This window comes from Sarcophilus harrisii, chromosome 2 (assembly GCF_902635505.1).
Source record: "Sarcophilus harrisii chromosome 2, mSarHar1.11, whole genome shotgun sequence".
Lineage (NCBI taxonomy): Eukaryota > Metazoa > Chordata > Mammalia > Dasyuromorphia > Dasyuridae > Sarcophilus > Sarcophilus harrisii.
In genome coordinates, this window is record NC_045427.1 from 213,722,426 (window position 1) to 213,744,915 (window position 22,490).

The following is a 22,490-nucleotide window of genomic DNA, read 5'->3' on the forward strand; positions in this document are numbered from 1 at the left end:
TACAGATCAATTAGAACTGATTTGGATCCTCTCATTGTTGAAGAGAACCCCGTCCATCAGAATTGATCATCATGTAGTATCGTTGTTGAAGTGTATAATGATCTCCTGGTTCTGCTCATTTCACTTAGCATCAGTTCATGTAAGTCTCTCCAGGCCTCTCTGTATTCATCCTTCTGGTTGTTTCTTATAGAACAGGAATATTATTGTTCTGTAAGAAATGACCAGCAGGATGATTTTAGAAAGGCCTGGAGAGACTTACATGAACTGATGCTAAGTGAAATGAGCAGAACCAGGAAATCATTATACACGGCAACAAGTTTTTTTTGCAAGAAACAAGAAAAAACAATTCAAATACACTGGATCTATAATCAGAATTATAAAGGATTTACATGCAGCAAAAAGACTGTACATCCTGGAATCGTATCTACCAACAATCAAAAGAACCAGGCCTGCACCCAAAAATATCATATCTAGAAAAATTATCTTTAATATTGAATGAAAAAAATAAACATTCAGCAAACTTGCACATTTTTAGGATTTCTTAGAACTTAATAGAAAATTTAACATATAAGAACCAATATCAAAGATCAATTTCAAGGAACTCAACATGGACAAATTTTTTATGTTTTTTTATATGGGAAATGTTTATCATGTGTTTAAGGTTGGCATCAACAATAGGGTAGTTCAAAAGAAAGATTGGGACAGAGTTAAGATAAAAATCATAATCATATTATACAAATGAGGTGCAGAAGAAGAATAGATACAGAGGCATTAGAGGGAGGAGGAAAACTCATAGTTCTGAAAACCTACTTTTGGATTAAATAGGCAACACTGCATATATACCATGAAGGGTATAGCATCCTTCAAAATCTATAAAAACATAAGTGAGGAAGGATGGGTGGACAAGGAAGCAAATGGTGAGGGAAGAAGAAAAGGGAGGTATCCATGAATGGGGGGGAGGATTAGTAATAGCAAAGCAAGTTAAGGAGCAGAATTAAAACAAAGAGTCAGTAGGGATAGGAAAGATATGTGTGTGTATGTGTATGTATATATCTTTATCTATCTATCTATATCTACATAAATATATCCTTTCTTAACTATAGCCTGCTTGTTATGGGGGGGTGAAAGGCAGAAAAAAAGAATAAAGTCAAAAAGTACACAACAGAGAACAAAAGAACAATTTATAAGGAAGTAAAGAAAAAATGGACACTCATAAATATAATTTCTTCCATTAATATACATACTTTCTTGAACCTATCCTCCCTGATGTTCATCTGGGCACATGACAATATTTTCTTTTGTTTTGTATTCCTTTTCTGTTTTTATTTTTTCTTATTTTGTTTTTTTAATAAAACAAAATTAAAAAAAAAAAGAAATAAGCTGGAAAAAGAAGCAAACAATAAAAACAACAAAAAAGAATCCCACCATAAAGAGCCATTATAGTGATAGGGAAATATAAGACAGAAGCTCAGAAGAAAAGAATGATTCAAAAATATCTATAAGCAAAGGACAAAGGTTCAGCTGGGTGGCTTGGGTTTGAAACCAGTCAGGATACCTGGAAAAGATAAGCAAGAGTTGTTTGTTTGATTGTTTATTTTTAAGCTAAAAATTATTATTTTTTTAAACCAAAAAAGAACAGTAGAGAAAAAAGTGGGGAAAAAAATGAACCACAGATAAAAAACGCGAAAAAAAGAATCAACAACTTAGAATAAGGAGTATAAAACTTTACCAAAGAAAATAACTCTGAAAATTAGAATAAATTAGAATTACTAAATTAGAAAATTGGAATAAAAATTAATAATTCCATGAGACATCAAGAAATATTAAAATAAAGTCAAAAATTGAATAAATAGAAGAAAATGTAAGCTCTTTTATAACAAAAACAACTGACCTGGAAAACAGATTAAGGAGAAAAAAAAATTAAGAATCATTGGACTATCTAAAAGCCATGACCAAAAACAAAAATAAAAATTAATGCAGACATATTTCTCAAAATATGATAAAATAAAGATATAAATAGAAATTAAATATATGTAAAAATATTAATAAAAATGAAGTGAAAATATGATAAAATGAAAGAAAAAATGCCTAGATCTCTTAAAACCATAGGAAAAAGAAATAAAAAGAATTCACCTGTTAACTCCTAAAACTTCCAAATGAAAATTCTCAAAAATACTATAACCAAAATCCAGATCTCAGAGTCAAATTAAAAAAAATATTGCAAGTGGATAGAAAGAAGGAATTTCAGTGCCAAGGAGCCAAGAGTAAGTATCACATAAAATGTATCAGTCATCACTATAAAGAAGCAGGGTTTGGAATACAATATTCCAAAAGGCAAAAGATCTAGGCTAACAACGAAGGATAACTCATGCAGCAAAACTGAGTGTAATCCTATGGGAGGAAAATAGAATTTTAATAAAATAAAGGATTTACAAGCACTACTGATGAAAATACTGATGAAGAGTAGAGAATTTGATATACAAAGGAGTCATGTAAAGTGTAAAAAGGTAAACTAAACAAGATTAAATTGTTTACATTCTTATATGGTAAGATGATATATCTCAGAACTCTCTCAAAAGTCACTGAGGGAGTCTATTTAGACAGAGGGCTTAGTTTTGATTGTTAAATTTTAATGATCTTTTTTAAAAAGGTGAAGGAGGAGAGAGGGAATACATGGGGCACTGGGATGAAGAAGGGAGAAGAAAAATGGGGAAATTAAAAATGGGGAGCACTAGTAGAATCTATACAAAGAAGAAAGAGCATCTCATCTGAACTGGTCAAAGGAAGGAAAAATGCATATGCATATACAGTTGGGTATATATTTCACTCAAGAGGAAAACAGCAGGAAAAGGGGCTAAGAAAAGTAAGGAGTAGAGTAAGAGGGAGGGCAGATTAAAGAGGGAAAAAAGGATACCAAAAAAAGGATAAAGGAAAATTCACAATACACAGTCATAATTATGAATGTTAGTGAAATGAACTCACACATAAAATGGAAGAGAATAGTAAAATAGATTAGAAATAAAATCCAGCAATGTGTTGTTTACAAGAAATGAACAAAAAAAAAAAAAGTAGGGGGAAAAAAAAAGATACACACTTGGGCCATACTCCAAACCTGTCCAGCTTAGTGGGTTGATAGGTAAGTAGTAGGTGTGGGAGACAGTGTATAGCCACAGAAAGAGTGCCAAACTTGTAGCCACAAGACCCAGCCTTCAAATCCCACACCTTCATCCACCTTCTCTGAGCCTAAGTTCCCCAGATAAAAAATGAAGAGGGAGTAGGTGACCTCTGACTTTCTTCTAGTTCCAGATCCATAATCCTATAACCCCGAAGCTTGTGCTCGGCCGAGGGGACCTTCAAGAACCTAGTGTTATCTCCCCACCATGATGGGACGTCAAAGGATGATTTCAGTAGAAGAGAGAGCTGGTGTTCAATAAACACATATTAATACAGGGCACAGTTGTCACCTGTGTCACAACAGCCTCTTGCCTTGGAAGTTCATTTGCCTAGTGATCTAAAGAAAAAAGAATGTACCCAGCCCACCTTACTGTCACATTCCCAGAAGGGGCGCAGGGCAGCGTTAAATTACCAGCTTTCTACAGATGTGGAATTCATTGTCAAACCAGATAGCTGCCGAGGAGGGTCAGCTGTGACGCGTCAATTAGTGTAGGTACGGCCCCAATCTGGGAGCCATAAAGACCTGCCACACGTACTCATGAACCAGCTCTGTGACTCTGGGTAAATCGCTTAACCTCTCTAAACTTCAATTCCTTCAGCTATAAAATGGAAAAAATATTTTCTACTCCACAGGGTTATTCTGAAGTTTGAATGAGATAACACATATATTTAAAGCACTTTGTAAATCTTAAGGAAGTACATAAAACTGAGCTAAATGATTGATTTTGCTTAAATTTTTTTTTTTTGTTATAAAAGTAGAGTAAATGTGAGAAGTTAAAAGGTAAAGAAAAAACATTTGTGTACTTAAAAAATAACAATATAATACATTTGTAAGGGGCAGCCAGGTGGCGCAGTAGATAGAGCACCAGCCCTGAAGTCAGGAGGACCTGAGTTCAAATCAGATCTCAGACACAACACTTTCTGGCTGTGTGGTCACTTAACCCCAATTGCTTCAGGAAAAAAAAAAAATAGTATAATTCGTTTTTAAAAAAATTCTTACCTTTCAGCCTTGAGCAGTTTCTTTGTCTACATTTCTTTTGCTGAGAATACCACAGCATGGTGGAGGGGCAAGAATGACTAGACACGTGAACTCAAGTCCAAGCTCTGACCCTCAGGATCACAGAGGTGAGCTGGGAGGCAGCCCAGAGACCAGCTATCCAAGCCTTTCACTTTATAGTCGAGGAAAATGAGGTAAGAGACTTGCCCAACCTCACACAAGTAGAATTTGAACCCAAGTTACTGACTCTAAAACCAGAGCTCTTTGTTTTCTTTTTTTGCTGAGGTAATTGGGGTTAAGTGACTTGCCCAGGGTCACACAGATAGGAAGTGTTAAGTGTCTGAGGCTAGATTTGAACTCAGGTCCTCCTGACTTCAGGGACTGTGCTCCTTACCAGAGCCCTTCCGTACTTTTTACTAATACTGGGATCATGGGCAAAATCACTTTACTTCTCTAAACCTCCATTTTCTTAACTGTAAAATGGGAATAATAATATTTTACTCCCTGCTTCACAAAGTTTGTTTGAAGAAAATACTCCTTTTAAGCAATATTTGAATAAGAATGATTGTTGTACCTGGATGAAGTTCCCCGCATAGTCAAAGAAAAGCAGGGGCCAGGTGATGCTGATCATGGATGGAAAGAGCTTCTTCAGTGAGGCCTGAGGATAGAAATGGAAACAGGAGAAGTATGGCAGACATAGGATGCTCCAGCCCGGCACTTCCCATCACCCCCTCCCGTCCCTTCTGTTTCTCACTGGTAAGTACTGCCCCACTGTGCTGTGTGCCAGGGCTTGGATATTAGGAGTCTTCTTCTTCACCTGCTCCACCAAGGTTTCCACTTCCGTGAGGTTGTCTAGGACAGAGGGAGAAGGGATCAAAGCCTAAATTCTCTTTGGGGAGAATCAAGTGAACAAACTGTGTAAGAACTTGGGGACTACCCCCCCAAATGATGTAATATGACTGTGGTCCCCTGGTCTTAGGGGGCTTCTGTTCTAACAATAAGTCAGCAATTCTAAATCTCCTGGCTTTGGAGTCTGCATCAGGGATTTCCCACACTCCCAATCTGAGAATAGCCATCTGTCTGATTCTGAACAGACCACTTCTCAATTCATTGCTCTCTGTCAGATAGCTTCTGGCCTTGGGATGGTCCCAAGGACCAAACTCCTAAGACAATAGGGATAAATCTTTTCAGTGATAACCAAATTCTGGAGATCATCCCTGAGGAATAGAATTAGTAGGTTAATGATAGAAAGCTAGATAAATGTGTCTCCTTGCTTCTGTTTCTTTGATGAATTCTCTTAGAATTCAGTCCTCTTGTGATAGCAAAAAATTACAATAAACTTTGCCCCTTGGCTAAAGAGATGAGTTCAAGTCTGCAGATTCCTTTGAGACACCTCACACGATCCCACACTTTTGGGGTTCCCTTCCCAACCTCAACACAAAGACCAAAGCCCAGATTACCATAAAACTATACTGCATGGAGGATACAACCACCACTTCTTCTACCCTCTCCTTCCTACAAATCCCTTCTCACCATCCAGGGTGAAGATGAAGAGCACAGTGTCCTTTTCAGTAAGGGATGGTAGGATAGAAGTGAGGAAATCTTCTTGGGAAAAGGAGAACTGCGGACCCTGGGGTAGAAGGAAAAAAGAGAAGAAATCCAACCATACTTCCCCCAAATCTTTATGATTCCTGGCTCCTATTCCCGCCTTCACCCTTTGAGCTCATGTCCCCCTGGCCCCAACTACTCCCAGTTATCTCTGTGGCCTTCTCTCCCTCTCCTCCCATGGTGAGTCCCTCCTGAGCCTCCCTTTCCTTGGAGGGGCTTTGTTATTGGGCCTTCATTCCTCCCCCAGCTCTCCTCCTGACTTCCTAGACTTCAAAGCCATGAACCCAAAGTAGGTTCCCTTTAAGATTATCACTCTGAAACTGTGTCCCTTTTGATCCGTGATCCCTTTTGGAGTCAGCCCCTCCTGGGGAAGGCATATCCCCCCAGATAAGTTTTCTTCATAGTCCCACCCCCAGCTTCTCAATCCTTTTGTGAGTTGTTTGCTGCCATTAGAATGTAAGCTTCTTAAGGGCACGTTCAGCCTTTGGTTTTGTTTGTCTCTGTATCTGCATCACTTGACACAGTGTTGTCTCATTGCAAATGCTTAATTCAGGTCAGTTGCCTTGCCTTGCCTAAAAACCCTTCACTCTCAACAAATTCCTATACCTCCCTATGAACTCTCCTGCCATCCCCTGGGTTCTCCCAGTGGGCATGACTCTTCTCCAGCCCATCTCTATCTCTCCAATTTTTATCTTCCCCATCAGCTTCCAACCTGGGCAACAATTTCTTCCTTCTGATTAAACATGTCACTATGATCACCAATTAGGAAGCCTCGAACATCTTGGAAATCTAATAAGTTTAGAAGAGAAACAGTTATTTGTGTCAGATTTTAAAAGTTTGTCATAAGAGCATGAAAGCATATGAACATAGAGAAGGGAGCAGACTTCAAGATCTGAGACTTGGGACTGGAATAGGATAAGAAAACAGGGATCCAAACCTGGAAGAACATGGGATGATAGGGAGAAATACTTAATAATTCTTGAAACTTGGACTGTGCATTAATACAGTTAGAGGATTGGATTGAGTTAAGAGAGCATCTATTGGATAGGAGCTTCAGGTTAGATAAGGGTAAGAGAAATGTTGGGTTAGGAGCCCCACTGGATTGAGGAAAGAAAAGTGTTGGAATGAGGAGGTAGATGGTGTTAGCAAGGTAGATTAGTCAGGCAGGCTGGACTGGAACCCCACCTGCACCAAAAGTGTGAATGCACTCCACTCCATCCATGATGGCAATAATACCTAGAGTCTGCCAACCAACCAGGTACACTCGACCCTTCTTCTGCAGACTGGAAACAGTCAGAAATTAGTAGAGTTATTTCAAAAGTTAGAAAATTTGAGAACATATTGAAGTGGGATGAATTTAAGATTATCATTCTAAAACTCTGTTCCCTTGAAGATTATCACTCTGAAACTGTGTTCCCTTTTGATCTGTGATCTCTTTGGAGTCTCCCCCCAGATAAGTTATCTTTCAGGGATGCCAGACCCTTTGATTCAATTAGAAATCCTGGTCAAAAAGCAACCCTTTGAAGTGTTGTTAATACCAATAGGAGATCTGGGCTGGATACTGATTAAGCATCCAGGCCTGGGAACCTTGGCTTCTTGAAGCCTCAAGACTCCTTTTTAAAGGACAATGAAAACTCACTCTTTGCAGAAAGTCCAAGTAGCTTGCTAGGACTCTGCCCACTGAGAAAGCATGTCTTCTCAGTGCCAACCTCCATTTCCCTAATAGGACTTTACTACTAAAGAAATCAGTCTCTTAGCAGAACTGGCTTCCTGTCCAACAATAAACTTTCATTTTTGCCAATTAATAATTCGGGGTTTCATGAATTCTTTCATGAAGAACCTTTGTGCCGACCATAAAGGGATTTTAACAATTCTCTGACTGCCACTAACCTCATCATTATCACTATAGAAAAATTCAGACAGAGAGAAGGAGGGGGAGGGGAAGAGAGACAGAAGACAGAAGACAGAGACAGAGAGAGGGAGAGAAAGAGGGAAGGAGGGAAAAAGAGAGAGACAATGCTAGTCAAGCACAGAAGAAACAACCGAGGTTTCCCCCTCCTCCACTTCCCCCAAAAAAAAGAAACCAAAAAAAGATCACCATTATCCAAGAAGAGAAAAGGAAGGGCTTTTATAACACCCACCTTCCTTAGTCACCCCCTTGTAGATTCACAGTGCTCCCCTTAAATTTGTATTGGGCCTGGTTCACACCATTTTAAACCTGTCTGGTCATCACCTGGTGCTTGCCTGCTTCATCAGTGATGCAATCTTGGGGCCTTGGCTGTAGGTGACTTTATGTGCTCGTTCAAAAGTTCTCAAGATCTCCAGGAGACAACTAGGGGAAGTGAAAGACAGCTCCTTTCCAGCTCTAGAACGCCCAAAAGTTCCCAGGCTTTGCCTTATCCCTATAATAGCTTTCTTGATAAGATCCCTCTCTAAGAATGGAATCCTTCCCCAAGGGAAGCATGATTTCCAAATAGATACAGGTAGCCAGACCTTAAAGGAGTAGTTGGTCAGGCTGACAACAGGAAGAGCAGAAGAAACCTTGGATTGCTAGCCAACAGAGAGGACATGAGAGGAACTTCCTGGGAGCTGGGGGGGAGATGGCAGAGACCCTCGGGACACATCATTTGATGCTGAGAAGGTGCTGATCCCACCTTAGCACCTCTAAGATACCCTAACAAGTAGAGATATGGTCTAAAACTACTCTGAACCATCTGACCTTGATCTTGAGTCATTCTAGGTCAAAAGTTTTCCCCAGAAATCGGATTCCTTCTGGATACTCCATAGGTTTGTGTCTGCCCTTAAACAGGCCCTGTGTTTGGGTTAGGATCTCGGGAATCCTGAGGGACCTTTGGAACCAAATCAGGCTCTGCAGCTCCCCAGAGGGAGCATTATCCATTTGAACAGAATGATCTGCATGAGGTCAAGGACTGTATTGTCTTTGTGTCTTTAATGCCTGGGACAGTACTTTAGTCTGGCAGAGATTGAATATGCAGGTGTTGGGTTGAGCTGAAGGCTCACCTGCTGAGCCATCTTGCTTTCCAAGCTCTCTCCTGGGCCACGGAACTGTGCTTGCCCGCTCCTATGTTCCTTCCCTCTCCCACCTTCTCTCTGGCCCCCTCCTAAACCTCGTGGGGCCTCCCCCGGCTGCCTACCTGCGCCGGGCTCCCATGTCCCTCTCCACAGTGTGGTGTGCTGCCAAGAGCAGCGTTTCCAGCAGGATCTTGGTAGCACTTCCTCCCTTCATTCTGGAGGAACCGCTGAGTCCTTCGGGCTGAGGGGGAAAGCACAGGGAAAGATTGGGAGAGGCAAAAAACAAGCAAAACCCTAATTGGCCCAGAGATACTAAAGGGACCCAGGAGAGATGGATGTCAGGGTGACCTGAGGTAGCCATTTTGCCCAACCTTGCTGCCAAAAGAAAAAACCGGCAAGATGGGAGTGGGAGGTGGGCAGAAAGGGGGAGGAGAAGGGGGAGTGGGTCAGAAAATCCCAAATTCTCCAGCTTTCCCCCACAAAGGAGACAAAACTGCGCCTCAGGGCAAGCAGAGAAGAAGGGCCAGAAACACGCAGAAGTCGGGCCTCCTGGGCCATTGGAGATAGTGTGAAACGCCTCTAGGCTAGCTTCTCGAAACTACCCCAGAGAGCCCTGGAGGTAGCCGGGTTCCTGCCTCAGCTACAGGAACTTTCACTTCCCAGATCTGGGGGGAATCCAGGGTCTCAGTAGTGGATTGAAGGGACCCCTGCTGATAAGGAATAGGGGGCCCAGCTGTGCTGCTAAGAGGCCATCCTGGGCCAAAAGGAGCCGGCAGACTCCTGGTGAATGCAGAAGCAGTGGGGCAGGGACTGCTGGCTGGGACACTTATAGGAGAGCGGGGCTCTTGGTCTGGGGTTTCAGGCCACAGGGGAGAACCAAAGGAGGGCCTGAGACCAAAGGCACCCATTGTCCCCACTCCCACTGCAAGACTAGAGGTGTTTGCACCAACAAAGTCTTGCTTGAAAAATAATTAGCAGCAAAGGAGAAATAACTCAACTATAGAAAGTTACTATGGGAATTGAGAAGACCAGGGTTCATCTTCAAAGGAGGAGACCGAAGTTAAAAAAAAAAATAAAATAAAACCTCTCTTACCTCACAGAGTTACACTAAATAGTTAACTGCCCAAAAAAAGACTTTAAAAATCAAATGAGAGAAATTAGGGGGGAAATAAAAAGAAAAACAAGAAGATTATGAAAAGAAAGTCAACCAAGTGAAAAAGGACATCCATAATCTTAAAGAAAAAAGAGATGACTTTGAAAAGTAGAGGAGCAGCGAGGTGGCGCAGATAGAGTACTGGCCTTAAAGTCAGGAGAACCTGAGTTCAAATTTGGCCTCAGACACTTAATATTACTTTTTTTTAAATTAAAACTTTTTATTTACAAAATACATGCATGGGTAATTTTTCCAACACTGACCCTTGCAAAACCTTTTGTTCCAAATTTTCCCCTCCTTCTCCCCACCTCTCCCCTAGCCGGCAGGTAGTCCAAAACATATTAAATATGTTGAAATACATGTTAAATCCAATATATGTATACATATGTATACAGTTATCTTTCTGCACAAGAAAAATCAGATCAAGAAGGAAGAAAAAGAAAAACCAAGAAAGAAAACAATGCAAGCAAATAACAAAAGAGAGAGTAAGAATACTATGTTGTGTTCCACACTCTGTTCCCACAGTTCTCTCTCTGGGTGTAGATGGCTCTCTTCATCACTGAGCAATTGGAACTGGTTTGAATCATTTCATAGCCACTTAATACTTCCTAGCTGTGTGACCCTGAGCAAGTCACTTAACCCCAATTGTCTCAACAACAACAAAAAATAAAAAAGAAAGAAAAAGAAAATTAGAATTGGACAAGGAGAAGTTAGTGAAAGAGACCAAGAAATAACAAAACAAAATATAAAAAATGAAAAAATAGAAGAGAATGTGAAACATCTCAAAAGAAAACAATAGATCTGGAGAACAGATTAAAAAGAGAAAGTGTAAGAATAATTGGATTATCTGAAAGCTACAACCCAAAAAAAGAACCTTGATACAATAACCCAAGAAATCATTTTTTAAAATTGTCTTGAAGTGATAGAACAAGAAGGGAAAGTTGAAATAGGAAAAAAAAAATCCACCAATCACCACCTGAAAGAGATCCTACAAGGAAAACATATAGGAACATCATTGCTAAATTTTAAAACCCACAGATCAAAGAGAACATTTTACAAGTAACAACAACAAAAACCAAATCAAATATGCTGGAGTCACAGTTAGAATAATGTAAGACATCAGCAGCTATAATAAAAGACTATAGTTTTTGGAATACTATATATTGAAGATCAAAAGAACTAGGGTTACAGCTGAAAACTAACCATAATTCTGAATGGAAAAAAATTTAATATTCAACAAATTGCCAGACTTTCAGGATTTTGTTGCAAGAAACCTTGAACTTAATAGAAAAACTGACATATAAGACACAATGAGAAATATAAGGTAAACATCAACGACTAATTTCAAGGGATTCAATAAGAACAAACTATGTTTTATACATGGAAATGTAAACCATATGTCTAATATTGTCATTAAGAATTAGGTAGTTCAAAAGAAAGACTGGGGTAAAACTGAATATGATATAATTCTAAGAAGCAAAATTGTGTAGAAGAAGGTAAAAATAATAATTATGTTATACAAATGAGCTACAATAGCAAGAACTAATACAGAGAAATTGGATATGGGAGGTGGAGTGGTAGCTTTGCAATCACACTCCCATTGGAAATGGCTTAAAGAGGGAACAATACATATATATCTAAAAGGATATAAAATCTTTCCAAATTTATAAAGAAATAAGAGAGGAAAGGAATAGGGTAAGATCTATTTAGAAGAGTGTGTAGATTAATTGGAAATGAGATAAAGAAGGAGGGAAAGGGTTAGGGAAAGGGATAAAGTGGAGATTCCTGGGGAGGAGGATTAGTAATACCAAAATAGATATTAAAGTAATGTAGAAAAGGCAGTAGGGATAGGAAACAAGAGGTACACACAAACACAATAATAATAATCAGAAGTAGAATTTATTAGGGAAAAAAAGCAAAGGTAATAATCATTGATCTCAAACAAAGTTAAAATTAAAATAATCAAAAGAGAAAAATAGAGATACTATAGTGTATATATATATATGTATATATATGCATACATATATATATACTATAGTATCTCTATTCTATATAGCATATATATAGTATATATATATATATATATGTCAGCCATATCAATATTATTTTAGACTATTCAAAATAGCTAGATACTATAGGGATGAAATATTGCTGTGGCATAAGAAATAATGAATTAGTAGATTTTGAAAAATTTGGAAAGACTTGGATCTAAGAAGAATGATGTTATACATCTTCCGAAAAACAGAGGGCAAACAAGCATAGTACAACCTTACACAGAAATATATGAATGTATGTCTATATATGTGCATGATTATAGGTATCTATGTATATGTAGGTATAGTTATGTGTATATGCACATGTATATAGATATATGTGTATTATATATGTTTGTATATATATACATATATATACACACACATAAATATATTTATACTTAACTATAGCCTGTATGGGTGGAAGAGGGAAGTAAAAAGTACATAATAGAGAACAAAAGAAAACCTACAAAAAAGATGTATAGTTCTGAATACAATGTCTTCTATTATTATATACACTTGTTTGAAATAGAAATTTACTGTTATACATTTTAAATCTTCCCTTATGTTCTTCTTTGCACATAACCATGTTTTTTCTATTTAAGTTTTAAACAAATAAATACATTTTTAAAAAATGATGATGGGAGAGAGAAGGAAAGAGGAAAAGAGACAGAGACAGAGAGAAAGAGACATTCAGACAGACAGAGAGACAGAGAAAGCTAGAGAGAGAAAGAAAAAACGAGAGAGAGACAGAGAAAGAGAGAGATAAAGGAGAGAGAGAGAATGGATTCCTTTTTGTTGGAAACAGTGAACCTATGGGGCAGCTAGATGGCACAGGGGATACAATACCAGCTTTGAAGTCAGGAGGACCTGAGTTCAAATCCATCCTTAGATAATTAACACTCACTAGCTGTGTGATTCTAGGCAAGTCGCTTAATTCCAACTGCCTCACCGAAAGATGGAAATGGTGTCTCTAGAGGAAGAGTATTATGCTGGAAATGGTTAGCTTTCACATTAAAAAACTATTCTTCTCCTTCCTTCCCCCTTTGTTTTTTTGTTCTCTTTTTTCATCTAAAAACTGTTGTTTCACATGCATAGGGTAGGTAATGATATCACATCAATAGTCGCTCCATACACTTAGCAAACATAGCAAAGTAGGGAGAAATCTAGATTGAGACAAAAATAAAGCTGGATGATGGCCAAGGTACAAGTTAGAGAAGATCCAAGATACCTCAGGGAAGAGTGTGGGAGCCCAGGAGGCTCAAGAAAGACTTTCTCCAGTTTGATAGAGGGAAGCAGAAAGAGTGGGAACATATAGGTGTGCACTATTTTTAAAAACACATTTATGTGAGGATCCAAACTGAGAAGGTGAATTCATTTTTGGGGGCTGAACTTGTGATTTCACTGGTGTAAGGAATTTCAGATGAGGCAGCAATAAAGCAAATCTGACCCTGCTTGAAATTTGGAGGTTGCCTGGGTCACTGAAACATTAAGTGTTTGCCTTGTGGTATAAGTTAGAGGTGCGACTGGAACCCAGGTTTTCCTGACTGAGGCCATCTCTGTATCCATTATCTGACTTAGTGGTTATTTATATTATATTGACCAATTTTTCTATAGGGATTAACAACCTTAATTAAGAGTGTCATTTTACTAATGTAGCCTATGATTTAACATTTTCATAATATTCTCTTCATTGGTAGAGAATGATAATTGGAGGCACAAAAAGTAACATATCTGGTTTTCAGGAAGTAGGGAGGGAGTCAGTGTTACACTAATAACAATCATTAATAGAAAGATTAAAAGGGAGAAGTGAGAAATAGAACTAAAGTATTAGATATTGGCTGTTCATTGAAAGGGAAACTAGATCGTGCAGTGAATAGAGTGCTAGGCCTGAAAGTCACCACAACCTGAATTCAAATCCTGTCTAAGACATTAACTAGCTAGATGACTCTGGGCAAATCACAGAACTCTGATTGCCTCAGTTTCCTCATCTGTAAAATGAGCTGGAGAAGGAAATGACAAACCACTCCAATATCTTTGCCAAGAAAATCCCAAATGGATCACAAAGAGCCAAACATGACTGAACAAAAACAATCTAATTGAGAATCAGAAATAAAGATTAAAATATCTAGAAAGTTAAAATGGGAGTGACTATAAAACACATCTTTTTCAATAATTCAATTGATGCTCAACTTTTCATAAAATGAGGAATCACTGTCCTCCAAATGTGGACATTTCAGAACAGCTTGAAGAGCACACAGATTTATGTGTAAGTGGAAAGTTTAAAGAAGGCAGATAATAATCCCAAAAGGGGGCGAGGGCCCAGGCAGAGGAAGAAAGAAGATAGAGAGAGCTTACTCCAATTGCAGGGTTGAGCACAAAAGCTTTCTGCTTCTCTTGTAGCTTCTGCATCCGTTGTGCAATTTCACGGAATGTAGAATTCCAGTCCTCAATGGGATCATTTCTGGGCCCAAAAAGACAGAAGTTTGACGGGTGGAAGTGAATGACTGGGGTCAGATGTAAGGTTTCTGTTTTGACTTTCCATGGCAGCACTATGTTCCCAAGCCTCTCTAGCATTTGGTCCAGTAGGGAGCCATTACAATAATAAGTAGGGGCCACCCTGCCGAGCTATGGGCATTGTGTTGCCCTGGCCACATGTATACTCTGTGTGTGTGTTCACTCCTCCTACCGCACTGTGCATGTGTGAGGGAAGTGAGCCCCAGGATTATGAAGGGAACATTTTGTCACTCTGTGCCATTTCAGTAAATGCCTTTGCTTTGAGTTCATTGTAACCACTAGCTGACATCCAAAGCAAACCTAGCTGGAGAACTATAGTTTTTAGGAATGTGGACCCACAGAATAGAGCAGCTTTTCCCCAGGGAATTCAACCTTCAAAAATAAGTTGAGAGGAGGGAGTCCAAAGAGGCACTACACTGAAACAGGAAACATTTTTAAAAGCACAGCTACTCAAAAGAACCCTCATGTGATGGAAAGACAGGGCCTACAATAGCTTGCAACGTGATCTTGGGGGAAATTTTTGTAAATCCAGCTCCTAATACAGTGCCTTGAATTTAATAAGCATCTGAAAATATTTGCTTAATAGAAATAAATGGAAATAATTTAACTTCTGGGAGTCTCAGTTTCTTGATCTGTAAAATGAAGACATTAATAATACTTGAATCACCTTCCTCAGAGTCATTCCAAAGATCAAATAAAATAATGTATATAAAGTAATTTGTAATGTGAGTTATTATAAGTGCTTCTACTATGATCACTACTAATCTAATAATATCTTTGCATTTCCAATCCTAAAGATCACCCTGCTCATCTTATTCACTGCCAATGCTGTGACTGTGTAGCTAGCCATATCCTCTGGATAGCTCTTGCAAGATCAGGATCATAAGAATATTAAAAATATTATTAGATATTAGAAATACTATACTGTGTCAGGCCCATACAGACAAGTATATATATATATATATATATATATATATATATATATATATGTATATGAAAATCTGTGAATACTGAAATATACTACTAGTGATGAGAAAACTATTGAAGGACTAACAGTAAAGATTAGGGTCTACTGGATAGAGACATCTTCCTTCATTTAATTAAAGTGGGAGCAAATTATAAAGTGTTAAAAAGGTATAGAATATGTATATATGAATAAATGTTTGTTAAATAAATGAACTAATGGATAAATAAACATATGAGTATGTGAATGAATGAATTAGGCTGTCTTTGGCTACATGGGCATGAATTATCAAACTGAATTGAAAAAATAATTATGTAAAGGGTTAATAGACATAATGAATATCCCTTAATATTGGCAATGAATAATAATAATGATGAATGATGTCATTGAAAATGTGAAAGAAAAATAATAATTATCTTCCATTATATTATCCATTAATTTATTTCACCCTTTCCTGAAGTTACATTTTCCACATTCATGGATTTACTACCTGCTATATTAAATAGTTTATCATGTGAGTAGTTCCCTGTGTAATTTGTTGCCAAGGTTCCTCAATTTTATTTTTATACCATCTCTCAAATATGTTCCTTTCTCTGCTTTGACACTACCAACCCACTCTGGTAGAGGTGCTTGTCAATTCATGCCTGAACTAGAGCAATGGCCTGCTTTTTGTTTTTCCTGCCCCAAGTCTCTCCGCACTCCAATCCATCCTCCACTCAGCTGTCAAAGTGCTTCCTAAAACACAGGTCTGACCATGTTATCCCCCTTCGTAATCAATACAAGGGGCAAGTCCTCCAGCATTCAAAACCCTTCATAACCTGCTCCACCTCCACCACTTTTTCTATCTTCTTACATCTTACCCCCCAATACCCTGAGATCCAGTGACCCTGGCCTCTTTGTTGTTCCTCAGACAAGACCCTCCATCTCCCAGTGCTGGGCATTTTCATTAACTATACTCCGTACCTGAAATGCTCTCCCTTCTCATGGATTTCTTTCAATTCTAGCTAAAACCCCACCTTCTAGAGGAAGCCTTTCCAATCCCCCTTAATTCTAATGTCTTCCCTCTAATGATTTCCCCCCATTTTTGCTGTATATAGTTTGTTTCTATATCTGTCTTGTTTCCACCATTAGTCTGTGGGCTCCTTGAGAGCAGGTTCCAGCCTAACAGTGGAAACAAGATAGATATAAAAACATTTAAATAAATGTCTTTTGAAATGACTAGCATAACTTCAGGAGATGCAAAGCCCATTTCATAAGTAGACAAAGTAGGCTTTACCTACATAGTAAACTTATTTGCCCATGAACACCACTTGATATTTTAAATTTCCTTCAGTAATATTTTCTAAATTAAATCAATTTAAGATTAATTTATGTTAATAAATGTCTTCTTTTAAATTATGTAAACCCTTGGGGAGGTTAAAAGTATTAGTCATTTACATGTGAGTGTAAATTAGACTAGACTGGAGTATTTGAGAGTTAGAAAGGACTACTAGCCCTGCCTAATTCAGGAATCACTTCTTTTTTTTTTTTTTTTTTTTTTTTTGGTCAAGGCAATTGGGGTTATTTGCTCAGTTATTAGCTTACACAGCTAAGAAGTGTTAAATGTCTGAGGCTGAATTTGAACTCAAGTCCTCTTGTCTCCAGGATGGACATTCTAGCCTCTGTACTATCTAGCTGCCTCTATAGGAATCACTTCTACATGGTACCTAATGACTAATCATCTAGCCTCAGAGTACTTATAAAAATAGGGAGTTTATTAATCTAGGAATCAAATCATACTAAAAGTTCAATGGGTTTCTTTTCTCCAATAACTAGTTGAGCTCTTCCCCAACCACCAAGACCTAATAACAGATCAGAAAGACCTGAAAATGCAATTAGCCCCTCTCCCTTCAAGAAATGCACCCCAGTCTCACCTACCATAAGCTTTCACCTTTTCAGGTGAAAGATTCCTGATGTTTCTATTCAGAAGACTCACCTAGCCATGTTTACTGGATTGAACCCGACCAGAACAGGCAAGAAAATGTCTGAATTATTCATACAGAAATCCATCTGACCAGCCACAAAAGGAGCCTAAGACGAGGTAAGAGAATGAGGGAAAATGAATAAAGAAGAGAAAACAAATTTTTTTTTAAAAAATTAAGTAGACGTAAACTAGACTATAAGCTCCCAGAAGAGAGAGATTTCATTTTATATTTCTAAATCCATAGATATAGCTAGATGTCTAGCTAAACACAAGCACCAAAGTAGGCATAAAATCAATACCTACAGAATAATGCAATTATTCAATGATGTGTGTGGTTCTCACATTCACAGAATTGGGACAGAATTAATGGGATGAAGGACCAAGTACATCAATAAGTCAAGTATCCATGATTTCACAGATGTGGGAACTTCCTCTACCATATGCAAAGCATTATAGGACTAAACAGTAATCTTACCTCAGATAGCTTTTTAAACTTCTCTTAATCTTAGGTTCCTCATCCATAAAATGTGAGTAATAAAATTAAATGAGATAGCAGATGTAAATTACTCTGCAAACTTATGGTCTTAGATAATGATCTAAAGCTCAGAACCAAAGGTAGGATTTGGACCCAAGCCTTTCCTGACACCTACTTAAGCACTCTATCCATTGTACTTAAATCTTTCTGAAATCTTGAGATCATGTTAATGCTGTCTATTATCTTCTTCCAGACCTCAGATCCATCCTCTTCCTCATTATCTCCCCACCCCCATCCTCCTTACAAAACCTTTCCATTCCACTCCTTTATTTATACTCACAGAGAGTCCAACAGAAATGCCAATAACAATCACTCGTTTCTTTCCTGCAGTGACCTAGAAGAGACAGGAGGGTATCATGGTTTCTGGGGTACTTGGAGGAGGTCCCTACCTTGGATAAGGAGACCCACATCTTGGAAGTTCAGGGGGTGCAAGAAAGGACACAAATGAGAGAAGGTGATATGGTCAAGAGCTTTTGTCCATCCAATGCATCTGAGGTTGGCTGTCTCTGACCTTCTTCAGTTCTTCAATCCCATGCAAGGCGCTGTCCTCAGTTCCCTCCCTAGAGGCTACCACAGACCTGAGAGGACAAACTCATGATCAGTGGTCCTCCTAGGACATTAAGGAGTTGAGAACTCTAAAGAGGTCAGAAGTTCCCCTTACCTGTCACCCCCTGCAATGAGGTAGGTATAGAGAGGTTTCTGTCCCAAGCCTTTCATCAACTGGTTAAAGGAAACCTATTAGAGAGCAAGGAGGTAAGGAAGTTTGAATTTTAACTCTTAGAGACTAGAGACTGGGTGATTTTATTTGTATAAGACTTACCTCAGCTTCACATGGAGGGAGATGCTCAAATGTTTTTTCATGAGGGTAAATTGGAAAAATAAGATAGCTGGAGTGTGAGGAGATGTCTAGGATGTGGTCCAAGAGAACTGAACACCAGGGAAAATAGAAGAGGGCCAGGAACGGGGGTAGGAACCATGAACAGGATGAGGGTTCTATTTGGGAATTCAGATCAGTTGGGCTTCTAGGCAGGGATGGGGGAGTGATGGTAGATATGGAGTTAACAGCATCATTGGGATGAAAACACTCACCGACATAAGAAATGCCATCCGACCAGAGGTTCCCCCTCCACTCAGAACAACAAGCCCCCCTTCAGGCTCCTAAGAAGTAATATACCCATAACTGTTACCAATATCTGGTTTCAAAGAAGAAATGGAAATGGTATAAAGAGAAGCACCCTGATTCTCTCATCTTGTCCCCATATATAAATGAGAAATACAAATGAGAAGCAGTGAAATCTAGAGCACAAAGAGTTAGCCTTGAAGGAGTCAGAAAAACTTGACATAAGCTACACATACTAGTTCTTTGACCATGAACAAGCACTCAATCCAGGTACTCTCAATTACAAATGGATTGCTAATCTGCATCAATGGAGGAAGTTTCCACACTAGGAGTTCTTTGGATTAATTAACCCAACTCCTCATTTTGCTGAAAGCTAATTGAGACAAGGTAACCTAGAAAGGTTAATGATGTTGCCCAAAGTCATACTGCTGATCGTCAGCAGTCATGATTTGAATCATCCAAGTCTTCAGATCATACACATTTCTAGTATGTAGCCTATCTCTCTGGCAGGAAGGTGGAATTGGGGGCAATGGTAAGCAACAACCCTGGATTAGGCTAGAATGTTTTTAATACCAATAAGCAGAGGCAATGATAATTCAACTGAGAATAGTCACATGGGGCCTCCCTTACCATCTCAGAACAAGTAGTAGAACATGCTTTCTGATTGTACTCAAAGGCCTTGAGTGGCTGGAGACTCAGCTTTACATAGGAGTCTGCTGTCAGCTGTCATATCCTGCAATGCTGAAGTGATGTGGTCAAGAAGCATGGAGCAGCAGCAAAACAGGACTGGGGTTCTAAAAACCAACTGGGAGGGTTTACTCAGAACGAAGAAGGTGGAAGGATAGCCGCAGCATCGCTAAGTTTGCTGGAGTTTCAGAAACCAGTTTTAAATAAAATTGGGTACAGTTTAAACATTAAGCACACTCAAGTTTTGTTAAGACAGGCCCAGGAGAGTAGATCACAGATTCCTCTGATTATTGTTTCTTTATACCCAGTGACAGCACAAATCCAGATGGAAGAGGAGTAAAAAGGAGTGAACTGGAGGGTCAGGGATTACACTGGGAATCCTGAAGGTAGAGTCATGAAGTGGAGCTAAGAGAACCAGGAAAACATAATGACAAGTGATAGAAAAGAAGAGGGGAGAAGAAAAAATATAATATTAAGCTGAACTACAAAGGACAAGCGAAAGGGAGAGGACAACAGAGAGAGGGGGGGGGGGCAGGACAGCAGAAGATCAGGAAACCTGGAGATATTGGATTATCAGATAGGAGAATTGATAAACATTAGTACCTTCAGCACTTCGTGAACTTTTCCAGCCACGTGTACCATAGTTGTTAAGATGGATTCACTGTAGAGTCGCTGTGAGGGGACAAATTTGAGGTCAGTCCCAGAGAAGAGGGCCCCAGCCCAAGTTCCCTCCTGTTGCTATCCCTGGATTTGAAGGATTGGGGATTGGGATCCAAGGGCAGAAACCATTGTCAAGAATGGGGAGAAGGAAGTATCTAGTTAGAGATTAGATTAGGAATGCATAAACTGGTGTATATGGGTAAGGCTATTAAGGAGTTACCTGGTAGGCCGGCATTATTTGTCCCTCCTCTTGGAAGATCTCAGCATCACACTGCCCCAGGAGCTGTACAATCTGTTCAGCATTCGCCTTATCTAAATCCTGGGTCAGAGGATTTGACTTTTCGGTGATTGGCAAGGATGCTTCATATCCAGATAACTAGAAGGAAGATACGCCAATTATCAAGAAGAATTTGCCACTCTGTGCCAGGCACTCTCCTAGAAGTTCAGGATACAAATACAAAATTGAGACAATCTTTGCTCTTAAGGAACTTGCATTCTACTGGATAGGATACCATAGATTCACAATAAGTAAATAAAGTACACATGCAAATAAAGCTATTTCAGGGAAAAAGGCTGCAATATGTTATCAAGCAATTGCCTGAGTGAATCAGGTAAAGTCTCTCATAGGAAGTAGCATCAAGCTGAGCTTTCAGAAATAGGACCACATACCCATAATCCCATCTCACGCTTATTTAATTGGAGAGCATTGGCAGGCATAAGGCTATACAGGGAGTGGATACAGACTCAAGTACTAGATCCCTCTTTGGTACCTTTATTCTATTGGGGGGGGGGAGGAGGGGAAGAAGAACTAGAATGGATAAGGGAATGAAAATGGGGTGGGGGGGATAGGACGGAGGATGAAGAGCCCCAGAAGCTAATCCAAGGGAGGGGTTTGGGAGAAGAATGTAGACAGAGAGAAGGGCTTTTACCTCCCATTTGCCCGGCTCAGGGGTCTCGATCACATGTTGAAATCGTTTTGTCCCAAGCATGGTCTCAAACTCCAGCCACACTGTCTTGACTGACCCACGGGCTTCACAAAACCTTTCTTCTCTGACTGTGTTGATCCCATGTCCAGCTGGCAGAGGCTTATCAGAGTTCCAATGATGATTAACCCGTTTCCCCTATGTACCTCCCTATGGAGCACTTTTCCCTTACCCAAACCCCAGCGTTCTTCTCAACCTGAGAAATGCCACAGAAGAGAGGGACCCGCCCCTGAACTCTCTTCTAACGTTTCCTCTCCCTCCTCTCCTCTTCTCCCCATACCTTAATCTTTTTGATTGTCTCTAGCCACAGTAGGGTCAATATCTAACCGTAGCAACTTATGGGGAATATGTCCTTTTCTTGGAGGTGAGCAAGGGCTATAGACTCAAAGGGAGGGAGACACAGACCTGACTGGAACCAAGATTCTCTTGGAAATCAAAAGATCAGAGATCAGGGTCCTCTGGGATATTCAGGATCAGAGGTTGAATGAACCCACAGATCAAAGCTCTGTCACATGTTCAGATTACATGATCCTCCTCAACTCAGCACACACACATCCCTTCCATAGCACACACTTCCCAGAGAAGAAAAATAAAGGTTAAAGAGAGAACTCTAAATGTGAACAAAGTCCTACCATAGACATGGAAAAATATAAACAAAATGTACCATACTAAGATATTTAAGTCCAAGTCTCTGCCCTAACTACAGTCTAGTTAGTGATCACAAAGATACATCCTAAATGATTTAAGGAAATGTACAGAATAATGTATAAATAAGTATCTAGCAAGGATTGTACTGGAGCATTTCACATGGATCTGGGCATTGTTCTGGCCCTTCTAAATGAGACATGCTCTGGCCCTTTATTTTTTTTTCCTATTGGTTTGAAATAATTTTTTTTCTTTTTTTTAATTAAATCTTTTTATTTTCAAAACATATGCATACTGACTTTTGGATATGGCCACTATGGGAATTTGTTGCTTTACTTTGCATGATTATTTTGCTTGTTTGCTATTTTGAGGGTAGAAAATGGAAAGATTGATTTTTGTTCATTTAAAAGCACACTCT

General features: G+C 39.1%; 1 protein-coding gene across 1 annotated transcript in view; it reads right to left on the reverse strand.

Moving 5' to 3' along the window:
- The window catches only part of GCKR (glucokinase regulator), a 35,966-nt gene extending 14,272 nt beyond the window's left edge, over positions 1-21,694 (reverse strand). Inside the window, exons 1-16 of the mRNA XM_003767124.4 lie at positions 21,374-21,694; positions 20,665-20,820; positions 20,388-20,456; positions 19,067-19,135; positions 18,639-18,712; positions 18,489-18,555; positions 18,258-18,311; positions 17,455-17,549; positions 14,357-14,462; positions 8,935-9,053; positions 8,013-8,111; positions 6,965-7,062; positions 6,492-6,568; positions 5,705-5,801; positions 4,926-5,023; positions 4,746-4,829 (exon numbers count right to left, since the gene is read on the reverse strand). Coding sequence (XP_003767172.1) covers positions 4,746-4,829; positions 4,926-5,023; positions 5,705-5,801; positions 6,492-6,568; positions 6,965-7,062; positions 8,013-8,111; positions 8,935-9,053; positions 14,357-14,462; positions 17,455-17,549; positions 18,258-18,311; positions 18,489-18,555; positions 18,639-18,712; positions 19,067-19,135; positions 20,388-20,456; positions 20,665-20,820; positions 21,374-21,433 — 1,422 coding nt within the window. The 5' untranslated portion in view covers positions 21,434-21,694. The remainder of the gene's footprint in view (positions 1-4,745; positions 4,830-4,925; positions 5,024-5,704; positions 5,802-6,491; positions 6,569-6,964; positions 7,063-8,012; positions 8,112-8,934; positions 9,054-14,356; positions 14,463-17,454; positions 17,550-18,257; positions 18,312-18,488; positions 18,556-18,638; positions 18,713-19,066; positions 19,136-20,387; positions 20,457-20,664; positions 20,821-21,373) is intronic.
- Between the last annotated feature and the right edge of the window lie 796 nt (positions 21,695-22,490).